Genomic DNA, 21,515 nt, shown 5'->3' with positions numbered 1-21,515 from the left:
CACGTGAGAGATACAAAAAGCTGACTATAGTTAAGGAATGCATCTTCTGATACACATTCCCTACTCACCACTTCTGTTATGTTGACAACCTTTTGAAGTAGACTGCTCTCATCTTTGCTTCTTCCTCGTACAGGAGTAAACCACATGGTATGAAACACTTCATTGACCAGTTTCTGGAACATAAAGTTGGAAAAGTGACATATACCAGTAAATCTTTTTGGCCCCCCTATCCAACATAAAGTATAAGGACGACAGATCTTTAAACTTAGCCATCTGAGTAATTTTACTAACACACTGATAGAAATATTGGACGGCTGCTGAGCTCTTTAGGCTAGTATTTAACCCTACAAATTTAGGCATCTAAGCAGCGGAGTAATTCAGAAGAAAAAAAATTAACAATGTCAACACTTTCATTCTTCTGCCCTGATCACCCTCCTGAACATAAAATTCAATGTTAAAATCTGGCAACAGAAGTCTCATGCATGCATTCATACCTTGTTTATGTAAAACTCTTCAGATACATTTGGTTTATTTATTCCACAGATGGTTTAGGCTTAGCAAAGGTTCTACAAATCTGTATCCCTACAACTACAAAATCTAAGGCCCATCAAACAGATGAACCTTCCATCTGTTTGGGTAATATTCACATACAGGCCACAGTAGAGAAGCTAGTATGCCCTCTGCCAAACCTTACCTTTATTCCCTCTTCATCGTTCACTCTCCTAATCATCTTCACACACATCTCAGGGATCTTCCTGAAGTCTGGTTGATCCAAACAGATTTCTCTGAAGATTTTGATCACTCTTTTCCTTACACTAATTCCTGTGTCCTGTGGAAATTAGTCAACATGGTTTTATGCAGTTGGGTTCTTCAAATTATATAGAACTTTTCTTACACAGAAATATCGAAAAAGAATCAGCCTTTGTGAAAATATGAACAAGTTCAAAAGAATCATTAAACTGCTACCAATAATATGGAATCGTTAATTGTTTATCAGGACCCTAATGTCAGCATGCAATTTTCTCACAAGAGTTTTATTATTTGCAACTTAGGCAGAGACACCAGACAAACTTCAGAGTGTGAACTCACCAGGATTCTCTCTGATAACATGTCATAGTAACGGGAATGAGTTCAGGACGGATGAGGATAAATTTGCCCACCAATTCTACTGCCGCTTCTCGGACTGATGTTGAATGATCCAGGAACCTGCCGTTCACACCTCTTTTCATGTCATCCTAAAAAGACACAGACAAGCCTGTTATTTAGAAACACCTAAAACAGCACCCGTTCTTCTCCAACAAAACTGAAAGCTTCTTTTGCATGCTATGTTTTAATAATTAGTCATGAAATTTATACATAGAACGTCCACTGAGCATTAACCATTAGCACCTAGTTTTTAACCAGTGACATATACTGATGATTCAATAAAACTAATTCAAGCAAGGATTTATTTATTTCATTGGCATTATCAACAAAATACTCAAGAGGAAATGGAGGAAATCGAAGTGCCCATCACCTTTTGCCTGGTACCTGTCAAACTTCAAGCATTTATTTATTTATCTGATTGGTGTTTTACGCTGTACTCAAGAATATTTCACTCATACGACGGCGGCCAGCATTATGGTGGGAGGAAACCCACGACCATCTGGCAGGTTTCTGGCAGACCTTCCCACGTACGACCGGAGAGGAAGACAGCATGAGCTGGACTTGAACTCAGAGCGACCACACTGGTGAGAGGCTCCTGGGTCATTACACTGCGCTAGCGCACTAACCAACTGAGCCACGGAGGCCCCCTCAAACTTCAAATATACTGCAAGCAAAACTTTGAAATATTTTGGAATTCTGTCTTGATTTGATTTCACATTTACTAGGTGATTGTAAAGTTGGTCAAACAGTTCAATTCCACTGCATCAAAACAATGAGAACTGTGATTACTTGATAAAGATGATTTTGGGAGACAAAAATGCTGTCGATTTGGCTTCAACAAATTCTACTTCCCTTACCCTTGCTAGAATGCTTGGGTCTGCCTCTACTACTGCTGTCAAACACTTCATGGCCTTTGTTCTCACAGCCACAGCAGTCTCACTTAGCACCCTCAAGATCTGTGTCAGATAGATATCAAAGCTCTTGGCGAAGGGTCTCTGTGACGATAGGTAGCGAGCCACCAGGCAGGCATCATTGTAGTCCAGCTTACTCGGAGAAGGTCTGCAAAGCCAAAGTGTAGATTACTTTATACAGCGTCTTAATTATTACACTAGACTTGACACATGGATAAATACATGTGCAACACCATACGGCTATTTATTGCTAGTAGTGCCATGGATTGGTAAAATTAATTCACGTCAGGTCTAGACAATTAACCAATTCCTTTGTTCCTATGAAGTGGTGTAAACTTACTTGAATGAAGAAAATGGTTTATATGTTGTGGTCATTTGTGTAGATAGGAAGCCTTTCCTCCTTTCAGCATTCTGTAGCACCTCTGTAGTACGCTCAGCCTCCGTAGCATCAAAATCAACATCATTGGCCTGGGCATCTGACTGGGACTTGATTCGGTTCTCGGCTTCTACAGTCGAGTCGCGGTACCACTGAGCAATGTAGAACTGGCGAGCAAACTGTAAACATAGAAATCTGGTTGTACAGCAATTGCCAGTTTTGGGACCAGGATATACTGTAATAAAAGAATTTTTATTATATATCTTAATTCCTCTTTAAAGAGAACAGTATTAATATTTCATCTGAAGTTTCCACATTTCTCCAGTTAGATAGACTTGACCACATGTGTCACAGAAACCAGGTAGTTGCAACCACTCTTACCATAGATTTTATCTATTTATTCTGCAGTTATTCTAGCACATCTCAACAAAAGTTGTCAAATTTAAAAAGAGGGGAGTCAGGACGAGCACTGATTAGACTACAAATTGGTCAGCTTTGTTCAAATCAATGAATGTATCCCATACACCCTTGTGCCAACACTCCTCATGGTAATGTTTATCATTCTATTCCCTATGCAAACCACTGAAACCCAGTGAGCAAAATTGTTTCACATGGGCTACAACAAAGTATAAAAGTGAATCTCCTTACCAAATAGGCTGGTTCACTTTGCCCATTGTAAGCCAAATACTCAAGCATAGAATGTTGCAAACTCTGCGTTTGATCTCCTTTATCCGGCTGAAAATCGAAAATAACATCTGTAACTTTGTGTGAACTTATTTGTTGTTTTCCTTTATTTCTTCTTCCATTACACTTACTCACACTAGAAAGTTATGTTAAGATTTGTTTAACTTCTCTAAAACCAAATGAATGCTTAAAAATAACAATAAAAAGTACATGTGACACTGGAACATTTTGTGTTTCATATATTTCATGTTATTTTGAATAGGAACAGGAAATATAATGGATACTTCAGAACTGTTTATGAACGTCTCAAATGAATGTCAGAATCTGAAGATATTGTTCAGCAGAAACCTCACAAATTCAAATGTCACCTACGTAATATGTACAGTTTTGTTTTGAAGAGAAAAGAAAGATTGAAATCAACTCACTTTTCCTTTCTTTTCATCATCTGAGTCCCGATCTTCATCATTTATCTGAAAAATAGAAAAACCAAACATAGTTATAAATACAGAAGCAAAATCAAGAAGACTGATAGTTAAATATTTCAAAAAGATAGCACAAAGAAAATGTTGCAGAAAAACATAACCTCGTACTTTAAATGTACTGCTTAGCTCCCCTTTCATCATGACAGCCTTTACTATGTTACTTCCCCCTGGCCTTTTCAGTGATCAGCAGAAAAACTGATATCTTGCAAAAAAATTGTTTTTATTCAGGCGACATTATAAAGTTTGAGATACCTACCTTATCTACAATGTCATCAATCATCTCTTGGTCCAGATGACTAGATACTGCGTCCTTCCTCAGTCTGGCAGCCACAATGCCCAGATACTCCAGCGAGGCTGTCCTTAGAGACATATCTACAGACTTGTTACTGAACTGCTTCACCTGAAATACGTCAAACAGCGATCACTTACATGTAGCTTATTACAGTCAAATTTAACCACAATGAACAACCTGCTGGCAATGATACACCCTGAACTCATTCGGTTCTATAATAAAAGTTTTCTCTCTACTTGTCATATATGAATTTAGTGTTTCTTTTTTGGGTACACTTTCACAAAGCTAAGTCAACTAAATTGTTTGCAGCCTTTATTTTCCAGGAAACAAATGCATCACAAGAGATAACTAAGTTTATCAAATATAGACTATGATGATTTTAACAGTAAGCCACATGGACTTGTGCGAAGATATGATATGAAGTCCAGAATTTTTGATGTAATGAAGAAAGCTGTACCTGAATGCATCAAACCTACATTTGTCATTTCACTTATTTGAGACTTACTTGCAAGAGGGGCATTTTACATATTGAAATATATATACAATATTTCATATACTCTAAACACCCCTAACCCTGACTGCTATCCACACTTACGAGAATCCTGCCGAGTAAACTAAGCAGCAGCTCTGAAGCAGGCCACTCGGGTTTGTTCACCGTAGACAACAGATCCTGAACAAAATTCTCAAACAATGGCCTGTAATCTTCTTCTCCCTTGACAGTACACCTGAAAAACAAAATATTGCACTTTAGCCTTCTTGGATGAACAAACAAATTTGGTCCTTCTGCCTTCATGATACATTGGTATACTGAAGACAATTAATGACATATGACTAGGAAAAAGCAGGACCTGAAAGTTTTCTTGTCCCTTTTGACCCATGTTGGTTCTACTATAGTTAAGCTAATATTTAATAACACATGCAGTTGTATATTAATACTACACTGAACCAAATGTACTCCTTCTTTATGCGCAGAAGTCACTTTATTGAGAAGTGGGACAATTTCATCTACCAAGGGAGCACTAATAAAAATGAAATGCAAACTTACTTCTTGAGAAACACCGAAAGGAAATTGTAGCCTGTTCGCATGGATGTTTCATAGGAGGTAACTATCACAACATCATTGTCAGTCTGTAGAAACAAAAAAGCAGGTCATCAGATTCCAGTTACACAAGAGTATTTCACATATTTTGAGGATTTATCATGAAGTAAATTTCAATAAGAAATCTTAACATTCATATTTTAATCATGAATGCTACAGGTCATTACACAAGAGACAAGTCTATATAGTTGTTAACCTGCAAGATAAAGCCTTTCTCTCCTTCAAAACTTTCCCTCAAATAAAAACAAGTTATACAAATAAAAGGACCACAGTGTGAAAATGAAATGCCCATGCCATAACACAAGAATGAACTGCAACACTCTTTAAAACCAGAGTAATCCGTTGTATGATGTCCCTGTCATGAACATGAGACTAAGCCTGGTGGGAGGAGAAAAGATGAATAGCTTTACAAATCATGATGTCAACAAGAGCACATGAAGAAACCCAATACTGGAGGCTCTGGTTCACTATTTCTAAGCTGATGATTGATCAGGTGCCTAAACAGTGTAGTGTCTGTCAAACCACATACATGTACAGCTAATAATGGGACATGGCTTAGCAGCACATAAAGCAGATTCTCAATCAGAATTGGAATACAATGGTGTGGTTAACATGGCTGTATGTTAATTCCCTTGGGTTATGTGTCAGAAAATGAACTTTCAATTATAACGAATGTCCTCGCAAAGAGAGCTGAGTGTAAAACTAAAACTAAGATCTGTGAGGCACAAAACCGGAGATGATTCACTTCTGAAAGAGGCAGGCACACTGAGATCTAACAATACAAACATAACAAAGGGGATAATAGATTTTTCATGAAGATCCACAAATGGTAAAAGATGTAAGTAGACCGCTCAATTCTTCAATTAAGCTTTAAAGTGAACACAACCAAGTAACTGTTAAGATAATTACTTGACAATATTTGGGTTTGAAAACACTTTAATTACGCATAAGCTATACACCCAGCAGCACATGACATTTAAGAACACAAGTTTTCTACAACATACTTTTACATGTACAAAACACAAGATACATGCACCTGTCCTGTATAAATATGTTTTTGTTTTTTTTAGAATACGTATGATATAATACACACAAGCTGTCTACCATTATGACAGAATCTGAAAAAGACTGAATCCTTCTTCATACAAATGAACATCTGTATTTCTCACACCATCTTCTATTGGCACATATGAACCTCCTTATCTTTTATATGCATTGCACACAGTACAGAACTAAACCACATTATCATGTAAGCCATACTGAAATTGGAATGACAGATCACAAACTTGCATCACAGATCCAATAAACCAACTGTAAAAGCTTTAATACCAAAGTGCATCATAAAAACATGCACAGCAATATAAAATAAACAGTACATCTTGGATTGCTAAAAACGGCCATGATGGTGGTATGTACAAGGGAGATAGAAATAAAAGAACGGGTCTTGTTTGAGGCAAAAAAGGATCAAGGATACACCACAGTGACTGCAACTATCAGCATACTTAACAGCCAATGTGCAACTAGGCCAAATAAAGTACATATTCAGTACCTTTTTCAAAATTATTTTGTCACCTGCATACCTGACCTAAAATGGCAGAAACGTAGGCAGCACAGCTTGAGAAACAATCACAAATTACCGATTAAAATGCACAGCACAAATACAGTTTGATTTTTTTCCTGCATTAATTTAGTAATTTATTGCCAGTTACTTGACCAGGGGCTAGCTTCACCTGATCAAGTCTACTCCCAGGACTTTCATATTACATTTCATTTCATTAGCTTGGATTCCATTTCTGATGAATTGGTGGAAGCAACAAAGAAGTTTCGTAAAGAGTGAAACATCAAGCTTGAAAAATCATTGGTTTGTACCACTGAACTAATGTCTACAAGCAGATCCATGGAACCACTGAGTTTAAGCAGCCAGTGGATAGACTTTCCCAGGAATTGTTTGTTCTACATCTGTACATCATACAGGTAACAGTCTCGGCTCCAGTATGCAAAATGTTGCATTCAGTTTCACAACCATGTCATCAGAAAAATTGTAGAGCAAAGAGTGAAACTGGAAAATGTGCACAAATGTGTGATATCAGTCTACAATTTCTTTTAGCGAGCTATATATCCAAGGTGACGAGTAAAATTGAAAATTAAGGTTACTTTAGTCCCAGAACTCCTCACTTTTAACATGGGAAAAACAGGAAAGAAATGAACTCTAGATACCTGGTTGAAATAAACATGATAATCAACACACATTTTAAAAGTAAAATCTTGTTTTTAGAAAATGAACACTACATAAACATTATATGGTACTTGCATTACTGTACATCCAAGGCGGGCAGAGCTTGGGAAATTATATTTTACATCAGCAAAGTTAATGGTTCTGAACCTCTGTTTTGTCCTGTTCTTAATCCTTGATCTCTTGTGCCTTTTCAAAAGGAGACAATGAAACTAAGGGTGGTGTTGATACACCACTAGACCATATACAAGACTTACAACAACTGGTCAGTTGTCATCGTTAAGCTTGTCTCCAGAGGTCAGGATTGAGTACCTGATTAACGTACCTGTTTACTGATATCAGGGCTTGAAGGACGTGCAGACTCTTCCTCAGAAATTGTTGGTAATTTCACCACACACTGGATTAACTGGAGAGCCAGTGCTGTCACCATTTGTATAGAGTCATCAGCATTCAGTCTGCAGACAGTAAATTGTGACAATTTTGTAACAATGCTTTATTTGTTGTCCATCGAACTAGTGGACTCCTATTAGTAAAATGTATAGTTTTAAACACTTTGGTCTAAGAAAAGAAACTTATTATTTTCCTTAAAATCAGCTGAAAATTCTCATCCCTGTCCTTTTTAAATACTGATGGGTAAACTGGACCTTGTTGAGACTAGTTGATGGGGGTTGAAGTATCCCAGCCACCATTGTACATGCGCATGTATTTAAAATGACGAAACTGTTCATGAGAAACGGGACTTTTTATTTATTTATTTATCTGATTGGTGTTTTCACCATACTCAGGAACATATAACTTATACGAGGGCAGCTAGCATTATGGTGGGTGGAAACCGGGCAGAGCCCAGGGAAACCCAGTGAGCATCTGCAGGTTGCTGACAGACCTTCCCACGTAGAACCGGAGAGGAAGCAGGACTTTTTGGAATTGTTTGTACATTTTAATGAAAACTTTACCCAAAGCAGATATACAAACTGAGCGGTTAGTAACAATACCTGTAATTTCTCAAGTTTCGTTTACTTGATGGCAGTCTGGCCAGTGAAGCAAATATATCCTCCAAAATCAACTGTCTGTGTTTATCGTACTTTGCAAAGATCTGAAATACACCAGCCAAAAAGTCTCCTTAGATGTTAATCAAGGAAAGCAATTGAACAAATACAATTACAAATTAGACAAAGATTTTTTTGTCAAAACATGTCTATACTATCTGATTTATGTATTCATTTGATTGGTGTTTCACACCGTACTCAAGAATATTTAACTTATGCGATGGCCCCAGCATTATGGTGGGTGGGAACCGGACAGAGCCCGTGGGAAACCCATGACCATCCGCAGGTTGCAGACAGACCTTCCCACGTACGTCGGAGTTGAAGCCAGCATGAGCTGGTCTTGAACTCACATCGACCACATTGGTGAGAGGCTCAATAATATTTCACATGCAAGACTGCAGTCAGCACTATGGTGGGATGAAACCCTTCAGAGCCTGGGGGAAACCCCAATCATCCGCAGTCTATGGCCGGATGTACGGCCGGAGAGGAAGCCAGCTCATGTTTATAGATGACAGACAAACACTTATAAAATTGCACTTAAATATCTAAAATAATACTTAACAAATGTTTGGTTTACTCACACAAGTAACAAGCTTCATTGCATTCAACTGCAACTCACTGATATTTTCCACAAAAAATGTGGAAACTCCTAACGATGATAACTGAAAAACATTACAAAAATATGTCAAGTATCGGATATTGTCAATGTTTTTTTTTTTAATATTAACTTAATAATTCCAGACTGAGTGGAAATCAAAAACTACAAAGAACATCAACCAAACTTAAAAGTTATCAACTTCCTATGCCTCATGCATAACACTAAAGAGACAACTTAACTTTAGGCTCAATTTACAACACAGTGCTTGCGTACTCCATATGTGTTTGATGAGCACATATATCGATAATTGTGACGTAAAAAAGGACAGCACAAAAGAGTTCAGTGTTGAACAGTTTTGTTACAGGCAGGAGGGAGTTTTAGGCGTTCCACATTCTCTTTGACAAGCTGAATCATACCTGCAAAATGACAGTGTCAGTCAATTCTTGTATTTCGATCAGCTCTGCAAAATAGCCAATGATTTCAGTCATTTTGTTGTACAACAACAAAGTATGTTTATTCTTGACCTGCCCTGCTCGAGCTCTCTTTAACTTGAAGTTCCCACTGTATTCTGGAAAGGAAAAAAAGAAAGAGAAAGCAATATTTTAGTAATGCTTTGAAATCCTTGATGCAATTGCAGTCAGAGAATTTATACAAAAAAATAACTGAACTGGACATTACTCAATTTTCTCACAATTTAAGAAGCCTGTGATATCTTTGCCACTACCATCAACTCGTAAATTTCAGCAATATGTCATATTTGCTTCAATCCAATCAACAAATTCCAGATATATTTATTCTATAATGTTTTAGTTCATAAAAATTATTACCATAATGGACATCTACTGCACTAAAATCAAGTCATTTGTGTACAAATGGATTCTTTCAATAACATACAACATATATTTGATGACCTGAAATATAGTGGAAGGGATCGAACAGGTAACGTGAACATCTTTGGGACAATGTTTTTTTTTTTGCAAGTTATTAAGACAACAGTGCATTCTACTGTGGCTGAGACAGCACCATGAGGCCTAACTTCACTACTGACTCACCTCTGGCCGATGGGTCTATCCTGTAGACCGGGTCAAACTCTGGATACACAGTATTGTGTAACTGGAATTTGGCTAGCATGATGGTCCTCTCCATGACATCCTCAAGGAAAACTTGTTTAGGCATGTCAGGAGCGATCATGACACAAATGGCTGTGAGTCCTGCCTCTACACTTCGCATCACACGGTCCATCGTGATCTCACGCCACAACTCGGACTCATCATCATCATCCTTCAAGAAAAGTACATTAAAGTTCATCACATTAGGGGCGGACCGAAGGATTGACTGACAAATATTCGTTAGCCACACGAGGTCAAACATAGCAATATACTTAATTCTTTTGGAAGTTCTTCCAGCTGAGCGAACACCTGGTACTTTACATGCTGGTGAAAAGACAAACAAAACAAATTTGATCGATTCGCATTCAGATTCAGAAATGAATATTTACCAGGTGTACCTGTTACATTCATCCATTAATTCTGACAAAGACATTTCTCTGTGAATTGCATTTACTTTTGTCATTTCATAACAAAAAAAAACAAGATTGGGAAAATGGGGAACTGGCAGAATTTGCTACATTTTTAAGGCAACTACTTGTAACTAGAGCTGGAGAACAATGTGAATGTTGAAAAAGGGTGAATATGAAAAGAAACCACTGAGGAGTTTTGAAAGAAATCAAGACTTAAAATGTGTCTATTAACATAAAGATCTTAAGAAATTGTGCCAGCCCACATACGTGTCAGACTAGTTTAAGTTGTTCTGTTGTGGTCAGCGCTAATACATCTGTTTTAATCAAAACTGGTCATTTTCATAAAATGTCACGCATAGCCCTTGTTTACTGTCTGGAATCTTGTAATCTTAACGTAATAGCTTAATTCTAGTCATCTGTTACAGGATAACTTGACATACCTGGTTTATATTTGGCAGGAGTCTGGCTCCATCTTTGATGTTCCACTGTAAAATTGTCAATAACTTAACAAGCTTTTCACCAGGAATCTGCAAAACAAGAACAGCGATGACTCATCAAATCTGATAAGCTTTAATTAAATATCTAATGTTTCCTCATAGAACGACACAAACAAATTGGAAATGACTAAAACAGCCCTTCAAATCTTATACGTCAGAACTATCAACAGGCTTCTGACAGTAGATACGGATCATTTTCAGTAAGATTATTCATTTACAATGCTATGCTCAAAGAGGGTCAGTCACCAAGTCAAAGTTCGGGCAGAAGTCTGATCATTTTATCTCCACTCACCTGGTTTAGCACACCCTGGGATTTCAGCTTTGCTGCCTCTGAGCAAATGTCCCCCATGGTAACTTTGGCAATTAGTATTTCAGCAGGTGTCACTGTTTCTTCGTCATCTGAAAAAAAAACCAAAAAAAAAAAAAACAAATTTCAGAATATATCTCTGTTGCCTTCAATTAATGTGGTTCGAGACACAAAAAAAAGTCAAGAAATTCATCTTTGATGGTAATTTCAGGTCACAGTGAAGATATATACAAAAATACTGGTGCTGTCAGATTACAATTACTTCAAATCCCTGACTAAGTTTATGAACTAAAGCTACAGCAGCAGGAGCACATGAAGAGGGGGTCTCCATGGTGAAGGAATAGTGGTCTTTGGCTCAGTGCCTTTACCAGCTGAAGAACAAGGGTTCGCAGTGAAACAATATACACACTAATACATGTGATTGATATCAAACACATAAAAGCCTTGAACACAATTCTATGCAACAGTAATCAAAACATGTGAGCCAGCACTACCACTTGTACATATACTTACTCATGTCAAAACTGCCAATGTCCACTTCTTCCACAGAATCAAACACATTCTCTATTGCAGTGCTGAACTTCTTGAATGTGGCACCTCTCCAGAAGTTCTTCCATACTGAGACACTGCTGCTGCTGCTGTCTCTTGTTCTTCTTCTCTTTCTTTCTCTTTCTGGCAGCCAACACTAAAGGAAGCCCAAAAACATGGTTATTTTGAGTCACAATTACATGGATGCCTTGATTTCATCAAAACTCGAAATCTTTACATTTTTAAAATGTGTACAACTGATTTAATATAATTTTAGCATCCACTGAGAATAATCCGGTTATGTAGCATGAAAATTGGAAAGCAGTCACTGTGTTTCCTCATTTTTTGAGGCTTGAAGAGAACAGGTTTCATTCATGTTTTGGATGTTCGAAAATGGTCTGGCCACAAAAATACAGCACATTACTAAGCACTAACTTTCAGAGATATAACAATAACTGAAACATGCAGAAAAGTGAAATAAATCCACAAATCACAATTAGAGCCAATTCTTAAGATAAGTCAGATATTCATCGATGGTGATGCAACTTAAGTTTGTTTTCGAAATAGTGCAGTGGAAAGAGCCATAAAAAAATACACCTGAAATTACAGTAACCAGAGCAAACAACCTGAAAGATGAGCTGAAATCCTCTAGGTGCAGTCACACTAGATACAGCAGTATTCAAACACCTGATCTACTGAGTAATAGTTAAACTCTGACCACCTTTTTTTAGTTTATGTTTACAGTTTTCTTTCTCCATGAATTGCTACTGTTTGGGCTGGATAGCTATATTTTTACACGAGTACTGTAAGAAAAGCTTACCAGCTCTTCTCAGTCACTATGTTTCTGAAGCAAACATATGGGTATGACTTAAATTTTTTGCAAAACCTCTCCATTTTGGAATTCAGCATACAACTACCAGCTCAAGCAATTTACTGAACTTTGTGGAATCGAGTCCATCTACTTATAAGATCAATTACTTGAGCCGTACACACCCTGTCAGACATATTTGGATGAGCTCACCTTCTATGGGTGTTTCTGGTCGGCTGTCTGGTTCACTCTCATTGGAGCTGTCTCTGCTTTCTTCTGGTGATTGCTCTGTGTAGGACACATTTCTCCCGCCGCCGTTTCACCCGCTCAGTGAGAGAGGCTCTGCCTTCTGATCTTCATCACGGCCTCTGTCACCTCTTCTCCCTAAAAATTCATAGCGATTCCAACTGCCTATGTGAAATACACCTATTTTTGTCTTCCACAAGGGATTAAAATTTATCTATCCTCAACAATTTTATCAGGTACATGACAAAGTGAAGATTAATTTGTAAATAAGAAGACTTTTCCCCCCAATTCAACGAAGATCCAACACCTTCTACAAGTCCCTTTATGCTGTATACAGCACAAGCACTTTGAAATGCATACTCAAGAATTATACCATGGTGAGCATAAAGCACTATCCTTTGGCTAGCTACTGACCCCATGCGAGTGAATCCTTGGGGTTTAACGTCGTACATAACAATTTTTCAGCTGACCCATGTGAGACACAGAAATATGCACACCATATTGGTGTTGAACAAGTTGTCTTCAACAAATGCAGGACTGTGCAAAATGGTGGCAAATGTCTGCTTATTGTGACCAAGGTCCCAAATTGTGAGAGTGGAGAGTGGACAAACTTCCTGTGAAAGGCCAGGATTGAACCAATGCCTACCTCCTTACAACTGAAAGACAAATGCCTTTAACCACTCGGCCACAACTGACTTCACAAGGAGTCAGAATAACAGCTATGTCAACACCCACAACAAAAATGGTAATAAATTGGGAAAAATGGATGAAACAGACCAAAATTCTGATTTTTTTTTTCCTACACAAGCAGATTTCTTGTTAGATGAAATTTCATGTTACTTGAATAAAATCAACTTAAATACATACCTCTATGTTTTGGTGAAGTGAGATGCTGAATTGTCTGAAAACAAAACACAGAAGAAAATAGTGTTGATGGAAAATATATTTTATATTATAAATCATTTTCCTTCGTTATCATCGACTTGCCCAAAGGGCGATTTTAATAAAAGAATTGCAAAGTTTTGGGGATATTAAAATTAATATGGGGCAAAAACAGGCAGTGTGCCATATGTTTACACTTTGTCTCTAGCTTGAGCTGAAAATGACTTTTACAGAGAGCCTACCTGGGCATCAAGTGGCTGGAGGAGTACCACAGGTTCCTTAAGGGACGATCGCCTCCTCTGTGGGGGTGGGGAGGGTCTCTTACTAGTGGAGGGTGTGGCTGCTGGCCTGTGTACAGAGGTGGAGCTCATGGACCCAATGGAATGCATATTCGACTGCACATGTTCAGCAGATGTGGCTTGCACCGGTGACAACACCACTAAAAACATAAAACAGGCAATACAGAAAACTACAGTAAACCACCTATAATTTCATGACATTTTTCACCTGTTGAACAACCAGCTGTGTTAAGTTGGTAACTAATCGTCATTCTTCACTACTGTCTGTACACCAGGGTGAATACTTCTTGATAATGGAGAAAGGGTTTCATAACAAACAAAATCCCAGGAATCCTAATGTGATAGGAAAATCGAACCAACAATGTAGTTGACAATACCACCTGAGCCAGTTTTTCAACATCCTACCTACATGTAAGACTGAAGAGGCAAAATGGACATACCAACTGGTTGACAATTCAGTTTAGAAACGCTCCCTTTGGCTGCAGTAGATTCTCTCTGTGTAGAGGTCGCCACTGGGAAGTGCTCCCCATTCATAGCAGGGGTGGGCAAAATCTCTGTAAAACAAGGTAAAACAAGAGCATGTCAGAAAACTGCTAATGAATTGCATACGCTCTGGCTGTATGGACAGTGACATCTTCGAGGAGCACTTCAAACATTCACCTATCAATTCCTGGTGTGACTAATTTAGTATTTATCTTCAAGCATGACATCATTATTCCCGCAAACTAGATCCAAACATCCAAACATTATGAGGATTCTAAAATGACATCTGACTGTTATTTTTTCTTTCAGATTTTTCTCAAAGGAAATGCATTCACATTTCTCCAGGAAAGGGATGCGGCAAGTATGAATTGGTAAGTGAATTCCATACTGCTTGGAAGATGTTTAACCCTGTGAGCAATTTATTTAACACGTCTTGTTTCATTCAAACTCAGATTTATCTACCTTACGTATAGACAGTCTCATTCACCATATGAAAGAATGGGGATAAATCACTGCAACTTACATGTATCAAGCACAACACATAAAGGTGAACAAAATGAAATTTTAACACGTCAACTACTCTACCTGGTACTGAGTTTTGTTGACTTGATGAGGCAAAATTCTTAAATTGTTGCTGGTACCGGCTAGATGAGGAAGCATTAGTGTTTGACTGATAGTGGGGACTTCCATGTTGGGCATATGGGCTATTTTGTCGAGGTGGGTGCCATCCAGGACTGGTTTGAGGGGGGCATCTGTAACAGAAAGAGATTAGCCTGTGCATCAACCAAGTAATTCCTCGCACCTCTTTCAATTCCCAGAAATCATTATTCTCCAGGCAAGCATGAAATAAAATTCTTTTTACACATTCTTGCCCAAATTCCAGCATTGCTCGGGAATACTTTGATGTAAACTGAATCATTTGGCTACTTTGCAGTACAGGACTTTCGAAGCAGCCTTAACTGTTTTGTAAGGGTAATGATTAGCCTTACCTCGGGGATGTGTTGTTCTGCTGATATGGGGAATATGGACTAGCATGGAAGGGAGACATTTGTTGTTGTGGATGAGCAGACCCTTGAGCAGATGCCATTCCTCTAGGGCTGGGCATAGCTGAAATATAAATACATACACTTCCACACTAAGAACATGTCCACTTTTCCATTTATCTACTCATAATTTAGTTATTCATTGGTCAGATTCAAGTTCCTAGAACAGACAGAATAAAACAGCACTAAGCTGGTGGGAAGTACATCACTTGTCATTGTGACGACAACAAGCAGCAGGTACACATTATAACTGTTCAGAATATCACTTCACTTACACACTTTCACAGGCTTATCAGCATAAGCTTTATACATATATTTTTTAGTATCTGAAAGCAAGACTTCTTTTTTATCTATTCAGAACAAGTAAAACACGACTAAAATCATGAATGGCATACCTTCATAATTCTTTTTGCCCTTGAATACATTGGGATCCCGCCTCAGGATACCACTCAGCAACTCCGGGATTTCCCCCTCTATTGAATCTCCAGCAAGTGTGTCTTTAAGTTCACTGAAAAGCAATGAGAATTATGGTTACCCAATCAATAAATTATGTTCAGAAATTACAAATAGAAAACCATGTCTTAGACTTAAAGAATACAAAAAAAAAGGTAATACAACACAAGAATGTTTTCAAGAAAAAATGAAAAGAAGTGTGCCATAAAATATGAGGAAAAAATAATTTTAAAAAAAAAATAGCCCTTTCATGTATCCTTTAAATCTTGCGTAGTAATGAAGGCATCAATGAATTGAACAATACAAGTATAACAATACCAACTGTTCAAATTTTGATGTCTTCAAGACCATCTCTCTTATTTCCATTAATCCCAAGTTAAGATCCACAACAGCTGCAACAATGTACAGGTTATGTATCACTTTTTTCCCCTCCAAAACACCATAAGCTTACATATGGTCTGTTGTGGTTTGTCGTAAGGAGTGGACAAGCTGTGTAATGAGATTTTCATCCTGTGTTCCCAAAATTTCTCTTGCATCATCTGCAATCTTCGGATGGAAAAGCAAACTCTTGTTGTGCATCGTTACTGGTAAAGGTGTTGGGAGAGGAAGTTCTGGTAACACTGGACGAAAAAGAAAAAAAGGAATTAAATAACACACTTTCTCTTGCAACATTTAGCACCGAGGCCATTTTGAAATAGATCTATACCAAACTCCATCTATATTTGCTAGCTGAGATATGGGTCCACACTGAACACAAAACACAATTAATTGTGCTTAACCTGCAATTTCACACAGAAGAATGTAGCTTTGACTTGTCACAAGTGACTCATCAAATTAAAAGATTTAATAGATCATAAGCATTTTTTAAAACATGCTCATCTTCTTAAATGTGTAAATTAGATTAGTTATTAAGATGACGGTAATGTAGGTTGTTACTGTTCATTTGTATGCACTCACTATCAGTGAGACTGGCCACCCCTGCCAGTGTGGTGATGGGGACATTGGGAATCTCCCCGTTCATTTTGGCATGTCAGAATTACCAGTCCAGTACAGGATCAGCCCAGAGGGCTTCACGACAGCTGTCACCTTGACCACTTGAGACAGAGAACCAAATCTGAAAAACACAAAACAGTACACTTTTTTATGTGCACTTCTAGCTTGACATTAACCACACTAACATGGAGTTAAGGTATTTTAAATAACTGTCTAAGACTGCATTGTTATATTTCAGGAAACATTGCCATGACTGGAAAGGAAACCAAGATGTATGAAACCAACACCATGCCTGAGGTCATACCAGAAATTTTTGCCACAAAAATCTTCACTAATCAAAACAAATTTTCTGTTTTAAAGAAGCAGAGCTTAAATTATCACTTTCCAATCAATACCCGCCTCATGCCTGTACTATTTATAGTGTGAAAATGATTGTAAAGTTTGAAAAAGTTATACTAAAGTTCAAGTCCAGGGAAATTACAGGTCATCAAATAGTAACACATTGGTACATGCTTTTTAAAACCGAAACCACTCGGTAATTTTCGTCGTCTGAGCCTTAATGCCGTCCACAAGTAGACATTTGAAATTGTTATCCATACAGTCAAAACTGGAAGCCAGCGACAGACTTACCAAAAAACTATAATAGAGGCAAAAGAATGACAGTAATGATTTATGCTGTAGATGGTAGCCCTATATAACACTGCACATGGCAAAGACCACTGAAACTATTTCACTGAAGTGACACTGTCTCCCAAAATCTGGATTTTTAAACAAATTCTGGATGCGATGACTTAGTGAAATCTTAAAGTTCATTCATAAACTAAATCACTCATGCTGAAATAAAAAATATTAATGTAGCATGTAGTTTGCATGAGCCAGTAGAAGTCCGCTGTTACCTGAATTCAACACAAAGAGGGCGGGCCATTCTGCCTCATTAATATTCAACTGGAAGAGAAGCACATGCACAGCGTTTGGAAAAGTTCCTTACGACACGGACTTTCAATCAATCTTCTCATTAAACTACAAGTCAGAAACACATATCTGTTCAAAGTTTAACACCCCTTGTCCACAACAGCAACATTTGCACCCATGAAGCAGTAGCTTTGCAAGATCCTCATGCTTCAAGAGACCCTTTTGTTTCTTCAATGCTTGTCAAGCTGTCAAGCTCTTTTTTACGCCTCTTTTGGCCGATTCTGTCACGAGCGAGATGCAAGTCCTTTTATGTGTGTGATCAGCTATATTTGTTCACATTTGAAGTTACCAAGCGCTGTGTGCATGCTCCATTTCCACTGAATCGACAGCGCCTCATTTAAATATTCTGACGAAATTTTCAGTTATCTTGTTATTTTTAAACATTAACTTAACGTACAGTGCTGGAGGTGGGATTAACGCAACACTTGTGACTTTTACTTCTTGAGAAAAATACCCAATACTCATGTCATTCTGTAATAACGCAGAAATACAAATAAAAATAACTGGTAGTTTTCTTACTCAACTGATGATCACGGACTTTGTAGCATCCACACTGATGTATGTTCACTGCATTTTATAAAAATAAACTACAAACATATAAAATAAAATCTTGGTGTGCAGAGATTTGAACTAAATCGAAGTGCCTTTGTTTTAAAGCCAGTATTTCCAATGCTTAGCTCCCTGTCATCAGCTCAGCTGCCATGTTTATCAGGGATGAGACAGACACTAGGATGAAAATGAGGAAACAACCATAATTTTGTCATTTTTAGCATTTCTGAATTACATTCTGAACATTTTTCTGATGCATTTTTTGTATAAATGAAGAGGAACTAGTCCAAAAAGAGGACAAATCTCATGCCTGGTTTATATTTGGTGTGTCAAACATCTCACGATCACACACAAGTGCTCCAAACATCTCCTGTAACCATATCCTGTCATCTTAAAATGATTTATAAAGCTTTAAATCTCATCTAAACATAACATGTCATGTTAAAATTCTTCATAAAGATTAAATTTACTAAGTACAGTGCCAGTATCGAGCATATTTAGCGGCAGTATTAATGTCAAGTGCTTTGGCTAGATGTCATTTTGACCCCATCACTGCTGCCAAAAAGATCTAGGAGTTGTCAGTGCTATGTCTTTCCAAATTGTGAAGAAGTAATGTGTGGGACGAAGTGTATACAATAATAAAGTCTTTCTTTTCTGGTTAAAGATGATGGATTGTATAGACCTTATAAAGCACTGAAAGGCTTTGTTTATTTGATTGGTGTTTTACAATATACTCAAGAATATTTCACTTATACGACAGTGGCCAGCATTATGGTGGGAGGAGACTGGCCAAAGAGAAACTCATAAAAATCTGCAGGTTGCTGGCAGATCTTCCCAAGAGGAAACCAGCAAGTGCTCAAGAGCAACTCACAGTGACCACATTGGTATTTATCTGAGCCACAGTGTAAGTTATACATATACAGGCCATCAGTTGGTTAATAAATACAGTTTTTGTCAGTGAGCAAGTCTTTTTCAAATGGTCTCAATTAATCCACAGGTCACAGTTAAATTTCTAAAATTATACTTTGCTGAAAGACAATCCTTCAGTGTAATGGAACATCAATGGTTTTATGACATTTTACAGGTGTCACTATATGCGCTCCATTTTGAAATATGAAGAGGTGTAGCGTCTGAGCAGCTGTTTACTTGTGACATCACGCAATCCATATCATGACCTACAAGTCAGTTTGGGTGTGTCCGGCTCAAGTGTTAAACGCCCTTACAGTGCTCCAGATAAGAGGCGTATCGGCGTAATTTACGCATTCAAAAATGCCCAACACCCATAAAAGTGAAAAACTAGGAATAACAAATACGCCTAGAAAACTTTAGATATGCATGAGTTTCTAAAAGCGTACGTACATGTTATTTCATGTCGATAGGCAGAATCACTTGCCAGTTGAATGTGGTAGATAACTCTATGAGTAAACCTTTGCAAAGTCACCATACTTCCCGTTCCACTCGTATAATTTCTGCAAACTTGCACTGATTATAAATGACTGGCAAGGTACGAGTCACGCAGTCAAGTGAAAGAATGCAAATTTCTGAGATCTTTGAGATTTTCCAAGGGTACCAAAACCAGCAACAAACAACCAAGACAAACTGGACCGTGTTAAAAAATATTAGAACAAGAAGACCTGTAGGGAAATTTCAGATCTTCACGAACTTCATGAATTCCTGCACATAGCATGTTGTTGTTGAAAACTGCTAAATATGATGACTTGCATGTAAACCATCAATGAGCTTTTTATGTGCATTATTTGTAAACTTTGTTTTTATAAATATGGGACTGTTTTCTCAAAATATTGCGAACTGCAACAAGTGCATAATAGTAATTTGAACATGTTACATATTCAAATGTTTATTAACATGTAACAAGTTTAACTCCACAAGTGGGTCAAGGGAATCACTCCACTGAATACCTATCAGAAACACTGATGGCTGCTGTAGGCACGGCAATTTTAGAAATAACAAGGATCAAAGTCAAAAGGACAATGCTGATGACAAAGAATAGGGTGAATGGTTTCCCCTGATTAGGCAGTACTCCTAAGACATAAGCCAGTACTCCTCTGCTAAAATCTGGAAGAACACTGTACTACCACATCAATATATTTATTTAGAGCACTGCCCTTGTAAATGCATTACACACTTCACCAAAACAGCTCATATTCGTATTATTTTCTACATTTCTGGTATGCATGTGTACAGCTACGTCTGTTATTCATGAATTTGTCATAATGGCATTTTCACTAAAGTAGCACTTCAAATGTAGCCTGATTTACAAATATGAGGAACTTGATGAACAGTACTATGTGCACAGACAAGCCTGATGGTAATTATTTGAGATACACTAAACGATAGCAACAATTTGATTAAATTTATGACGACAGATTCTGTTTTGCCCCAAATCCACGGTATAGCCTCTTTACGAGACGCTGTCAGATGGAGTCTGATTGATGCACTGATTAATATCAAAGGCCACTAAAGAGGTTATCTGTTTGAGATGGCAGAGATTCAGGCATTTCACCTAAAAGCAGCAAAGACCAGTGGGTGACGAGGTGAAAGATAACATAGGAAGATCTTGAGAAATAACACCGATGCAACATATTCTGAGAACTACGCCTGATAATAATCTCAAATTACAGTTCATTAAACAACAGAACAATCAGAACAGCATGTAAATTGTGAACTTCACAATCAGATTTGTATTAGCTTCCAAGTTACTGAGACAATATTTTCAGCTCCCTATCAGCATGCGCAAAGGCGTTCGAGGAAACGTAGAGACATCAGGGGAGTATAAGCCATGGACAACATGATTTACAGTATGGAATGATTAAAGTAATATATATAAAAAAACGATTTTGATCAGAATTCTGAGAGCTACATATCAAAATATGATTTTAGGACACATTGCATAGTAAATTTGTATAGTTAGTGGTTCGCTAAGCATTGGTGAATGTTTCATGTTGTTGTTGTTAGCATCTGACTTGCAATGATCAAGCTATGGCCGTTAGAAGGCCCTGTGAATACTCTCTCAATGACGAGTATACGCTGGATTCTGTTAAGACACAA

At 37.7% G+C, this 21,515-nt stretch overlaps 1 protein-coding gene across 1 annotated transcript in view; it reads right to left on the bottom strand.

Annotated features, from left to right (window-relative positions):
* Positions 1-21,515, bottom strand: part of LOC135469844 (nipped-B-like protein B) — a 36,487-nt gene that overhangs the window by 14,224 nt on the left and 748 nt on the right. The window contains 28 exon segments of the mRNA XM_064748458.1: positions 69-173; positions 695-829; positions 1,090-1,121; positions 1,124-1,235; positions 2,004-2,205; positions 2,398-2,612; positions 3,082-3,168; positions 3,543-3,587; positions 3,856-3,999; positions 4,487-4,616; positions 4,937-5,019; positions 7,549-7,678; positions 8,216-8,316; positions 8,851-8,931; positions 9,284-9,435; positions 9,920-10,148; positions 10,827-10,913; positions 11,176-11,282; positions 11,704-11,788; positions 11,790-11,875; positions 13,640-13,673; positions 13,897-14,093; positions 14,394-14,507; positions 15,022-15,188; positions 15,426-15,543; positions 15,875-15,987; positions 16,384-16,552; positions 16,890-17,046. Coding sequence (XP_064604528.1) covers positions 69-173; positions 695-829; positions 1,090-1,121; positions 1,124-1,235; positions 2,004-2,205; positions 2,398-2,612; positions 3,082-3,168; positions 3,543-3,587; positions 3,856-3,999; positions 4,487-4,616; positions 4,937-5,019; positions 7,549-7,678; positions 8,216-8,316; positions 8,851-8,931; positions 9,284-9,435; positions 9,920-10,148; positions 10,827-10,913; positions 11,176-11,282; positions 11,704-11,788; positions 11,790-11,875; positions 13,640-13,673; positions 13,897-14,093; positions 14,394-14,507; positions 15,022-15,188; positions 15,426-15,543; positions 15,875-15,987; positions 16,384-16,552; positions 16,890-16,953 — 3,324 coding nt within the window. The 5' untranslated portion in view covers positions 16,954-17,046.

Source organism: Liolophura sinensis, chromosome 7 (assembly GCF_032854445.1).
Source record: "Liolophura sinensis isolate JHLJ2023 chromosome 7, CUHK_Ljap_v2, whole genome shotgun sequence".
NCBI lineage: Eukaryota > Metazoa > Mollusca > Polyplacophora > Chitonida > Chitonidae > Liolophura > Liolophura sinensis.
The sequence above is the reverse complement of the archived record's forward strand: the minus strand, read 5'-3'. Positions and strand labels throughout refer to the sequence as shown.